General features: G+C 36.6%; 3 protein-coding genes across 8 annotated transcripts in view; all 3 read left to right on the top strand.

Annotated features, from left to right (window-relative positions):
- The first annotated feature begins 1,549 nt into the window (after positions 1-1,549).
- The window catches only part of LOC119583593 (zinc finger protein 320-like), a 34,047-nt gene continuing 23,096 nt past the window's right edge, over positions 1,550-12,500 (top strand). For 4 of the 6 annotated variants that reach the window (XM_037932165.1, XM_037932161.1, XM_037932166.1 and 1 more), the window contains exons 1-5: positions 1,553-1,661; positions 5,527-5,654; positions 5,853-5,993; positions 6,344-6,506; positions 9,076-9,283. In XM_037932165.1, the coding sequence (XP_037788093.1) occupies positions 5,556-5,654; positions 5,853-5,993; positions 6,344-6,506; positions 9,076-9,283 (611 nt within the window). In that variant the 5' untranslated portion in view covers positions 1,553-1,661; positions 5,527-5,555. Of the gene's footprint in view, positions 1,662-1,786; positions 1,881-5,526; positions 5,655-5,852; positions 5,994-6,343; positions 6,507-9,075; positions 9,284-12,500 lie in introns of those variants that run through there. The other 2 variants (XM_037932162.1, XM_037932163.1) reach the window with 2 other exon arrangements.
- Positions 9,868-12,003, top strand: LOC119583594 (piggyBac transposable element-derived protein 4-like). The gene is made up of 2 exons (XM_037932167.1): positions 9,868-10,450; positions 10,611-12,003. The coding sequence occupies exons 1-2, from the start codon at positions 10,095-10,097 to the stop codon at positions 11,083-11,085; spliced, it is 831 nt and encodes a 276-aa protein (XP_037788095.1). The 5' UTR covers positions 9,868-10,094; the 3' UTR covers positions 11,086-12,003.
- Positions 11,308-12,003, top strand: LOC119583595 (piggyBac transposable element-derived protein 4-like). Its single transcript, XM_037932169.1, has one exon. It carries the CDS (start codon positions 11,326-11,328, stop codon positions 11,626-11,628), a length of 303 nt encoding a protein of 100 aa, XP_037788097.1. The 5' UTR covers positions 11,308-11,325; the 3' UTR covers positions 11,629-12,003.

Genomic DNA, 12,500 nt, shown 5'->3' with positions numbered 1-12,500 from the left:
ATATTAATAGGAATGATAATAATTATGATAATAACAATAATGATGATAACAATAACAACATGAAAAATAATGATAATAGTAAAAGTAACGATGGTAATGAAAAAATCATGATAGTGAAAATATTGACAATGTTATTAATACTAACCATACAGATGATAATGGTAGTAATAAGAAAATAATAATAACAATTCTAATATTGAGAATGATGATAATGATAATAGTAATAATGGTAAATGCAATTGTGATAATTATAATAATAACTAAATTGTAATAGTAATAATAATAATGATAATAATAATAATAATAATAATAATAATAATAATAATAATAATAATAATAATGATAATAATAATAATAATAATAATAAAATAATAATAACAACAACAATAATGATACATCAACTACTACTACTAATAATAAAAACGATAATAATATTGATAATAATAATAATGATAATAATAATAATAATAATAATAATAATAATAATTATTATTATTATTATTATTATTATTATTATTATCATTATTATTATCATTATTATCATTATTGTCATTATAATAATAATAATAATAATAATAATAATAATAATAATAATAATAATAATAATAATAATAATAATAATAATAATAATAATAATAATAATAATAATGATTATAACTATAATGATAATAATGATAGTAATAATGAAAATAAAAATAATAGTAATAATAATAATGATAATAATGATGATATTATTATTACAATTATTAGAATAGTATTATAATTTTGCTCGTGTTACGCCTGTTCGTCCGTTTCTCTTTAATCATCGCAATAATGCGAGGCAAGTACACACTGCATTGACGTAGTTAGACCTTCAGCGAATGCACATATCTACATAGCTATCCTAGGTGGGAAAGGTACGAAGGGAAAGGGAAAGGAAGGGAGAGAAGAAAGAAGGGGAAAAGGGGAGATAGGGGGGGGGCTTAAAGAGAAAAGGGGAATGGGGAAAGAGAAACGGAGGGGACTTCGAGAGGAGAGGGGGTGGGTAAGGGGAAAGGGAAAGGGGGGTCGCAGAGAAAAGGGAGATGGGAGAAGGGAGGAAAGGGATATAAGGGAGCAAAGAAGGTGGAGGGGGTTAAGGAGGATTAGGAAGAAGGTGAGAGTGGGGATGTAGGGCTTAAAGTGAGAAGGAAGGAGTGAATATAAGGAAGATTTGGAAAAGAGAGGGAGGGGAGAGGGAAAGTAAATGAGAGAGGGGAGCGAATTAGTACCTTTTATTGAATACACACACACACACACACACACACACACACACACACACACACACATACACACATACACACACACACACACACACACACACACTCACTCACTCACTCACTCACTCACTCTCTTATACAAGCACACAAACACATATATACATACGTGCATGTGTGTGTGTATGGTATGCATACACACACACTTACGCACATTTGTGCGTGTGTGTGTGTGTGAGTATTTATTTGTGCGTGCGTGTGTGCGATCAAAAATGGTTCGAATTTCCCGCTCCCTTATCGACCAATCAGTGCTCGAGCTTCGATCTTCCAACAGCCAATCACGAGCGAAAATCCCGAAGTCGGCCATGTTCTATGCCCGAAGTGTGTAAAGATGCTCATATAACGCTAGTTTTCTGCGTTTTTCGGGTGAGTTTCGAACTCTCGTTATATTCTGATGTATATAAAAGTAACAGGAAGTATGTATTAATAAAACCAAGCAGTAAAGAGAGAGACTTAAGCTTTGTTTTGATCTATACAAAAATGCACGCCCTTTGCGCCCTCGTCAATGTTTTTCTTTCAAAATGTTTATCTTTTCTCGAAGGAAACACTTGATTACTCATATTGCGGGATTTGGATAGATTTTTTGTAAAATTGACTATCTATTGGAGGAGTTTTCACGATGCTTTGTCGAGGAAAAATATGTATTCAGAAAAATACGTTCTATTTTTTTGGTTTTGTTTACTTTTGTTTTTGTTGTTCTGTTTATGTTAAAAAGACGCTGATATTGATCTGTTAGTCATGCATGGTTGCCGTCAGATGTCGGTGTGATTATGAGTAAACAAGTAAACGAATTAAGTATTTTCTGTTTACAAACAAACGGAAAATGTCAGCTGCCTTGTGATGCGTTTCCAGCATCTTTCTAAACCAGATTTTTTTGCCTCTCATTGCAATTGCTGTGGTCTGTCCAGGGTCAATGTTTCCAGGAGTGACAGAGACAGGGGGGGGGAGAGATGCTGCCGTCCTATGGAGCAAAAGAAATGAATTAATAAACAACACAGGAACAGCTGCAGTGGCTGCATTTTCCACTGGGAAATGAGGAAAATATCCTCTGTATTTCACTACTCGGAGACTTAATCCACAGCACTCTCACACGACCAGAGTTCTTTATGTCGTGTTTTCGATAATTCCTCTTTGCCGCAACTCATCTGCTCGCTCCTCATGGAAGGGATGTCACAGACATTTTCTCTAATAAAATTATTGTGCTTTCATAGTGTTAATAAAGGGGGGTTACAGGGAGCTGCCCCCCTGTCTAGGGACTAAATAGAAGCTAGGAAAGGTTAGGTTTGGATTTTGGGTTCACATGACAGCCTAGTTCTGGGGCTTAATCTCTGGAGGTGCATCGCTCTCGGTAACGAATACCCCGTCCAGGTTGAACTCGGATCCAGGAAATTATGTACACCTTGCAACACCTCCTCATCAATGCTAATAGCACATCATGATATAGCACATTAGTATCATGCCACATTAAATAATACTGTGGTAGAGCTGCAGAGATCAGTAGACCTCCACCAGGTTCATTCTTGTAAAATAAAATGCAGGCCGTCCTTTGATTAACGGCAGATCTCGAGGGAAGCTCACAAACCTTAAGTGGTATAGTTTGTTTCACACTGCCATATAATAGCCATATTTAATGGACAGAACAACAGAAAGTAAGACTATTCATCTATGGTATTTCCTCTGCAGGTTGATAATAGGAAGTTATGGAACATATAGTACTGGGGTATACAATTATATACTGACCATACTGAGATAGGAAAGATCTAAGGACACTGTCATAAAGACGTGAAATAATCTGTGCAGGCAAAGATTGATGTCATAAATGAAGAACGCGATTTGTGATAAATGGCCTGCGGAGATTAAGACCATTGGGTAGGGGTCTGGGGGAGGAGCCTCTGACAGGGAAAAACAGAAATAGGGAGGGAATTTACAGTCAAAACTCCTGGTTTAGGAAGGTTTTTTGATTCGGATGGGGATGTTTGTGAATCCCCAGGAGTGGCTGGAGTGATAGGGACTCAGGAGATGTGGAGTTAATTTACGTCATTTTGTGGTGGAAGTCAGCAACAGATCATGCATATTACACAATTGATAATTAAAAAAGAAATTATAATTGCTAGGTTGGATGGGATTTTTGACTGTATATATAGGGTTATGTCAGTAACATGTATAAAGAAAATGATTGATATTTGGCAATTATCTGAAATAGGGCACTGTAGATTGAAGAAATTTATGTAATGGTTCATGGTTGATAGAATGTTGATTGAGGTTTATATATTCCTCTATTTTTTAACATATTAACATTTTGTTTTTCACTTTTTTACATTTTCAAACCATTGTGTGTCACTTTTTTTTTTTTGCCCATCATGCTTCTTATTTGCTACATGTGGGAAGATATTCAAGGCCCCACTCCACTGACAAAATAGTGCTCCATGGGGCCGACAGTGGCAATTCTTTACAGTACAAATGCACTAGCCAAATACTAAGTCTCCAACTCCATTACAGAATTTATTCAACAATAGTTACTATGACTGGGCATACCATTTGGGCACTGTCCAAACTGAGGATTGAGCCCCCCATCAATCCTCTCTTGTGGAGCTATCTATGTGTAAAGACAATGAATAAACTAAAGTCTCAGTAGGCATGGCATGTACATGCATGCCATCCATGTGGAACTGGGTTAATTGAATTTAAACTGTGTTTGAAATGGAAGACAAAGTTGTACTGTATACTGCACTCTGTTAAAAAATTGGCAGGTGTGAGGCTGTTTTAGATTATATTAGACGACACATGGCTTAAAATTCAGGCATTCGGCTTATTCTACTTGAGTAGTGACTCTGTAGCTTGTGGCTTATAGGCCTACAAATACTACTAAACAAAAGTTATCTTATTTACAAAAACCTTGTATAAAAATTGTTGAGCAACCCAATGTTGCCGGGAACGTGCAATGTTCACTGTTCGTATTATTTTGTGAAATATGTGCACACAGGTGCTCAGCCACCAAGGATCTCCCAAGATTTCCCCTTTCCTTGAGTTTTTGAAAAAAAAAAAATGTTTTACTAAAAACCATGAAAGTCATTGCCATTATTATAATTATAGACATAATTATTATAATGTTATAAACATTAAAAATAGCAATAAAAAAAAATCTGAAAATCAACAAAAAGAGTAAATAGGTGATCAAGATAGTACTAGTAATTGACTTCTTGGTGACTAGCACATATCTATGTGTGAAGACAATTGAAAAACAAAACTCCCAGACTGTTTACTGAAAAGTTTACTGACAGGAGATAATGAAAAAAAGACATGTAAAAGAAGAAAATGTCAATTCTAATTTTTTGGTAGAGTAGACCACAAGGAAATTCAATACAGAAGGCAAAGGTTTAGTTTGGTCTGAATATATTCTTGTGGCCCTTAAAGTAGTAAAAGAGTATTCAAATGGCTTTTTAACCCAATAAATATGGTATTCAAAATTGGCTAGTGCTAGTAATGCAGGTTTTTTGGCACACTTTGGCAGTTTCTGCCAATTATGCCTGGTGAGTTTGGTACTTCTAGCACAAGATAAGGAACCTGATAGCTTGCATCTGTATTTTATAAGCAAAATGTTATGAAAAAAATGAAAGGTTTCCCTCCACTGTAACCCCTTGGATCTGGACAATGTAGCCATCAAGTCATGAAGAAATTGACTTAGGGCAAGTAGTGAAAAATTTGGCTGAAGGTTGGGGCGCAGGGAATGATTTGCCATGCAAAGCTCTTGGAGGGTGATTACCAGTATTTCCACTTGTGAGTGTAGAGTGTACTAGCCGTGAGCCATGACAGGATGAGTGCCAGCTTGAGGGAGAACAATATTTCCATGCTCAAGAACTTATTCCTGCCTGCTGTACCCAGCAGCACTGAGTGTGTTGCATACAACTGATATTGCAAAAATATTAAAAAGGAACACAAAGAAGTTATTTACTGTTAGTGTTACTTCACAGAATTATTGACTATCTAGAGAGATGATATGGAATCTACACAAGTAAAATAGTCTGTTACCATCTTGATATAGCATATCAGATGACAGATATAGACCTTGGGAAAAAAAAAGAAAGAAAAAAAACACATAATGCAGAAAAATGACTACCATTGCAAAGGGGAGGCAAGGAGTCTTGACACTGCACACAGTGAGGTTTAAAGCACAGAGACCAGCAAATCATGAAGGAAAACCTCAATTTTTAAGTTCTCTATCTTTCTCCAGACAGCCTGTGTACACATCTTCCAAGGAATATGGCCGAGGAAGGTTGTGTGGAGATAGGGGAGGCAAACACAGGCTGCAAGATGGAGGATACAACATCCAGTCTAGGGGCTGCCCCTGTTGTCTGTTTGGTGAGTAAAGGAAATGGTTTATATTTTCTGATTGTTGAACTGAGGTTAGGAAATAGTTTGCTGTGTATTTATTTTTCTGTTTAAAATTTTCATTGATAAATTTAAAGAATGGATGAAATCTAACAGACTCTGTTGAGAACCCATTTCTCCACCCATAGTATAGAAGATCAGTTAATTGCCTTACTTACCAAAATGCAGGTTTGCGACTGTGTGATTAAGGAGCTCCACAGACAGGATGTGCCCAATGTGTTCCTTGAGAGTAGTGTGACATCTCATTCTCAGCAACAACTGGCAAACATGCTGTCAGTCATTATAAAAAGTCCCCTAGAATCATCACAGGTTTGTGGGAATTTTATTTATTGCTGTGTTCTTATTCTTATCTCTGATATAATTGGCTGGTGAAAGCTGATATGCATCTTTAGGTTTTATCATTATTGCAGGATGTGGATATTTCATGATTTTTTTGTGTAATAGTTGTTGTTATTACATTTTTTTTTTTATCATTTACTTAATAGTGTGTTATAGATGATTAATACTGAATAGTGTTTCTTATTCACTCTTCATAGTTATAGGATAGTTATGTTTATTGCTATCATTTGCTTGTGGAGAGTTAGGGAAATGTTAGTAACAGTTATAGAGTGGATGAGAATCAGAATCTCCATACATAATACACCATTTTTATTTTTCAGGTCTATTCCAAAACCCTTTGTCGAAGGTGCTTCAGGCTCTTGGATGAACTAGATGGTATTGAGCAGCGGTCAGTAGTTCTAAAGACAACCATTGAAGAGCTCTACAATCGCTCGCTTCTGAGGCGCATGAAAGGGCCTCGTGTGAACGATGAAGAGACGATTGGTAAGAATGGTTGCATGCATTGGCATTGAGCCTTCAGTTTGTGTTCAGTTATTTCTGGAGTGTGGGAGAAAAGAAAGACATCTTTCTTTACAACTTGAAATGGCTAGAAACAAATTAATAAATGAGTGCCATAATACCCTGCGGTAGTGGGTAGTTGCTCTCATTCTGATAAGAACATACTTTTGGTAAGAATGTGTTTGTCATATGATTATGCATTGATTTTGATTTGAACAGTAATTTGTGTGAAGGTACAGTTTGCTGTAATTATAAAATTGTGTGAGATGGGGGTGGAGGGGTGTTAATGAAAATAGTGCCATAGAAAGGACAACCTGTATGTGAATTTAGGATGCTTTGGCTGAGCAGAGTTTTGGAACTACTGGGATAGGTGATATGTAAGGGTGCTTGTTTTCATATCGTACTTGGTGTTTGTGCTTTGTCATTGAAGTGGCAGTCACACAAGGGCAGATTTTCTTGTGCTTTCTAGAACTTATAATCTGTTCTCATCACACATTGTGTATTGTTTATCATATGCATACATAGCAGTCTATACATGCTTTTGTAATCGACAGGAGCATTGTTCCCAAGGCTTTTGTATGAATGTGAAGGCTATACTGCGCTACAGAAAGTTGTGTAGTCAGGATGGAGAAAGAGGGAGGGGGGGTGGGCATTGCCAGAATGCCTGCAACAGTGGCAGACAAAAGTTTGGTCAAAAGGTGTCAGCAAGAGAGAAATATTGTCACTTTGTTTATTAGATTTTAGCCTGGCTTGTCATGAAATTTTGACAAACATCTTAGGATGTTTGGCACCTTACCTCACATTACATCTTGAGGGAACTGTTCCAGCCAATGCCTACCTTGCTCTAGTCACATTACGAGAAAAATGTGATTTCTGGTGATGATATATATATATATATATATATATATATATATTTATATATAATATAATTATATATTATATTTTATATTATATATTATATAATTATTATAATATAATATATATAATATTATATATATATATATATATATATATATTTTTTTTTTTTTTTTTTTTTTTTTTTTTTTTTTCTTTTTCTTTTTTTTTTTTTTTTTTCTTTTTTTTTTTATCCTGCTACCCCCAAAATTTAACATTTTATGGCTTTGTGGTACAGTTACCATTGTAATTATACATATATATTTTTTCAATCAGTGACAGGCTATATCTCACTTATTTTCTTTAAAAAAAGCTTGATTTATGAATTGTAATGTTTAAAAAAAATCTAATTGTAATGAAACTGCAGGCACTGTATGGTGCTGAAGAAATGTTAACCCCTCACCACCAGGTAACTTATCCCTGAGTGTGATAATCTCTGGCAACAGCCAGACACTGGGCGTGGGAGTCTGCTACATCAAGCCAAATCTCCCGCTCCATGTGCTCTGGCGCATTGCCACGTGTACAGGCATACCCTGCAGATCAAACGGTCTGTTATGGCGATGGTACATGTGACCCAGCAGTGATGGGTTAAACAAAGAACTGAGATAAGGCCATTAGAAGTATGGACACGCCAAAGTTTGTTATATATTAATTTATCATTAAACTCAATTATCTTATATATATATATATTTTGTGTGTGTGTGTGTGTGTGTGTGTGTGTGTGTGTGTGTGTGTGTGTGTGTGTGTGTGTGTGTGTGTGTGTGTGTGTGTGTGTGTGTGTGTGTGTGTGTGTGTGTGTGTGTGTGTGTGTCTCGAATCCATGTAACTTTTTATATAAAGATAGATATTCATGCCTGAAACATTCATACATGCATTGAGATGTCTGGTGCAGTTTATGGCTGAACCCCTATGATCCAGATGATATGACCATCATGTCATGGCTGCTGTGACTAGCAGTGCAGATTGTATTACAGAAAATTGAATATTATGAGAAAAAAAAAGAAATAATGAATCTTTAGAATATAGATTATAGATTCTTAATTATTGTTATTATTCTTGCACAGAGTTATTTACTAGTTAGAGAGATGATATGGAGTCTGTGCAAGGAAAACAGTCTATTACCAGCTGGATAAGGCAAATCAATTGACAAATATGGATATTGCAAAATGGCAGAAAAGTTAAAAGTGCTCATGCAGAAAAGATAAAAAACAACATTGCAAAGGGTGGGGAGACATAGGAGTCTTGTCACTACGCACGAGTGTTCGCATGTGCCTGACCTACAAACCCTGTACCCGTCAGAGTTGCCAATCAAGTAAGCCTAATGCCTGTATTTTGGGCTGTTTGATCGCAGTGAAGCATCCATATCCAATAGGTTAATAGTAAATTATATGGAAAATCTGATTACAAGTTTGAAGTGGACTGATATTAGATAAGAATGGGAAAAACCTATGAAATGGTGTAAATATAACTCATTTATAAGATACTGATATAAGATGGATATAAATGTATGAAATTGTTTTATAGATATTAGGTTTGTATGAAGATAATAAAAGACTAGATAAATAGATGTGAGAAGATATATACAAGACAATGGAATTTTAAGTACTTGCATGCATAAGTAAAGGTAAACACACAAGAATTTAAATGATTTCCTTGACAGGTGCTATGGACTTGGGTTTACCTGAAGATGACGAGGAAGATGATGGCTCTAAAATCTCAGTGAAAGTGGAGCCTCTGGATGATGACGATGACTTTCTGGCCGATGAGCTGCGGCCAGAGGACCAGGGCATCCGGCCTGATGACCCAGAGTTCAACCCAGCACACGACAACACGTGGCGGAGCAAGTCACGTAGTAAGGGCAGGGGCAGGTGAGTGTAGAATGGAGTATTAGGCAGCGTTTGGTCTGATCTTTGGTTATTATTGGATTTGATGTATGTCTTAGTTTTTAAGCTGTTCCCTCCAGATGACATGAACATCATGTCTTGATACTGTGACACTGTAGAAACATTTTAAATGTGTTTTTTTTATTGTAAGGGTAGCACTGAGATGCAAAGGTGATGGGGAGAGGGAAAAATATAATTAAGATGGAGGATGAGGAATAGTATGAAAGGCATTGGGGATGTGTGAAGAGGGAAAAGTAGTCATTTATGCATCACATATAGTGGTGGTGTATGCCCAGGAGAATAGCCTGACAGACCAAAACACAGAATTTTGTATGACCTGATTGGCTGATAATTTGTACAAAAGATGGGCAACAGGGCCTATAAATATTCGCTTCCAACCTGGAAATTTCACGAGGTCAAGCTCTCGTGTCGCTTCTGCTGCAATTTACTGGTAAGTAACTTTCATTTCATTCTCTCTTGTATGCTCAAAAAAAAATAATGTCTACAGTCAGTGTCTGCATAATTATAGAATAATTTTCAGTCTGATGTGTTTTCACATACTTTGTAGGTGAGGATGCTGAAAACCCACAGCCTTCACACTTAGCCACTGTGGTCAACCAGTATGTAGATTTTAAATCATTGTCATATATCTGTTTATATATGAAAAGTAAGTAGATAGTATCAACAAATTTTTTGTATATATTGTAATTCTTTTTTTCTTCTTCTTCTTTTCTTTCTGTCTGTCCGGTGCTCCTCAAGTAAGGACCCAGTTGATTTGGCTGAGGCTGCAGTATTAATGGAATGGTATGACATATCATCAAATGACAGTACTGATGAAGAGTACCAGGCAAGGGGGGCCCCACTTGAAAGCAGCTCTGACAGTGACTCTGATGATTTGGACTGTTTGTCCCAGCAGGACACTATGTTCGGTTCTCTTGAGCCACTGTCAGAGGTTTTTGCGAGGGAACATTATGATCCTGGAACCCAGAAGTTCATATGGCAGAAGTGGGAAAACATGCCGAGGCAGTTTGAATTCTCCAGGCATCCTGGGATCAATGCTCCCGACCTGGACAAGGAATCCAGCCCTTTGACTATTTTCTCTATTTTCATTACTGATGAACTTCTGAAAATACTTGTCCAGGAGTCTAACCGGTGAGTTACAGTTTGCTGTAACATATCAGTTTATCAACTATTTACATATTCTCCAGTGCTGTGTAGCTTAGTTTTATTTATTTATTTTATTTTATTTATTTTTTTCTTCTTCTTCTTTTTTGAGCAGCATGTCTTTAATTTTTTTTTCTCTCTCTCTCAGGTATCACTACCAGCAATCTCCATCCTACTCTGCACACAAGAAAGCTTGGTTTGACATTTCAGTTTCTGAGCTGAAGGCCTATCTGAGTCTGTGGCTCTTGATGGGTATTGTGCCAAGGCCAGAATTGAAATGGTATTGGTCAACAGACCCCCAGCATGTCATGCCTGTGTTCTCTGAGACAATGACAAAGGACAGGTTTGAGGCTATCACTGGGTGCCTCCATGCAGCTGACAACAGTGGCAAGCATGCTGCTGGTGATCAGCTCTGGAAGTTGCGCCCAGTGATTGACCTGATCTCTCTTCAATTTTTGGCTGTTTATTCTCCACCTAGGAGGATTACAGTTGATGAGAGTCTCTGGAGATTCCACAATCAAGCATGCTCAAGGGTCAAGGTGTACAAGCTTTTGGTGGCTCATGGCCCTGCTGAGGTCTTATGTTTGTGCCTTCAGAATATACATGGGCCAAGACAAAGGTGAACTACCAGCATCATAGAAGGCTATCATTGACTTGATGGGAGCAGCTGAGCTGTTTGGAAAGGGTCATATTCTTTTTACCGACAACAGGTATAGCTCTCCTGCCCTATTCCATTACTTGCAGAGTCAGCATACAGATGCTGTTGGTATGGTGCAGCCAAACTGCAAGTACATGCCAAAAGACCTGCAGGTGAAGGTTTGTGGGGGTGTGGACTACAGGAGCACAACAACAGGAATGTAACCATGCTCTCCACAATTCACACCAGCGAAATGGTTACAGTCTTGATTGAGAGTGGGTGTGAATGCACCAAGCCCAAGGTAATAGTGGACTACAACTCTGGTATGAAGGGGTCAGATTTGAGCAACCATCTGGTTCAATCCCACCCAGCATTTTGTAAGTACATCAAGTGGTACAAGAAGGTACTCTTCTACCTTCTGGACATGGTAGTGGTCAATGCCTTCCTGGTGCCCAAAGCACTTGGAGGGCATATGGCTCAACTGGAGTTCCGGGAAGAACTAGCTCATGAGCACCGACTTGAATACTGACGCACAACTTTGGGATACCAGAGCCGTTCCACCCCCACTTTTGAGAGCCGTCTCCAAAGGGCAACAAAACACACCCAGATAAGAACTCCAGGCAATAAATATCGTCGATGTTGTGTGTGTTACTCACATGGTATAAGGAAAGAAACAAGGATACTGTGCTCATTATGTATGGTTGCACTGTGTCAGTATGAGTGCTTTGACTTGTACCACAGTAAGAAGAAATACTGAGTACATGTCCATGTCACTATTAGTGTACCATATTGTAAATACTTTTAGAAATCTATATACTTTTAGATAAATAAAGTTTGAATAAAAAAATTCTTTCTATACCAGTATCAGCACATATAATCAGAAAAAATTAAATTGGTAAACATATTTGGTCTTTTACAGTTTAGTGCACATATATGTTTATATAAAAGTAAATCAAAAAGTGTTTTTTCACATTTAATACAAGATTCATAATCAGCTAAATTGAACTTTGATAAACACATAATTATTATGACTTTGGCCTACATATCAAATATGTAACAGAGACAAAAAACATTTCAAAAACATACAAAGGAGGCATACAAGAAAATGGTCACAATACAATAAGTAATCAGCTTTGTTATACCAAAACTGGTCTTGTAGTAAAGGCTACAGGACCTGAAATTTACTTGTAAATAAAAAGTTAAGTAGCATTGTATTTTAAAGGTATGGAAGTATATTATTACTATTATTATTATTATTATTATTAATTATTTTATTTATTTATTTATTATTTATTTAGTTAGTTAGTTTTTTTGTTTTTGTTTTTTTAAGCTGATGATATTTTACAGAAGAATTTTTTGTATGTAGAAAGAGAGAGAGTCATCATTCTTATATGTTTAATT

This window comes from Penaeus monodon, chromosome 17, assembly GCF_015228065.2.
Source record: "Penaeus monodon isolate SGIC_2016 chromosome 17, NSTDA_Pmon_1, whole genome shotgun sequence".
In the NCBI taxonomy this organism is placed as follows: Eukaryota; Metazoa; Arthropoda; class Malacostraca; order Decapoda; family Penaeidae; genus Penaeus; species Penaeus monodon.
This window is presented reverse-complemented; position numbering and strand designations above follow the sequence as displayed.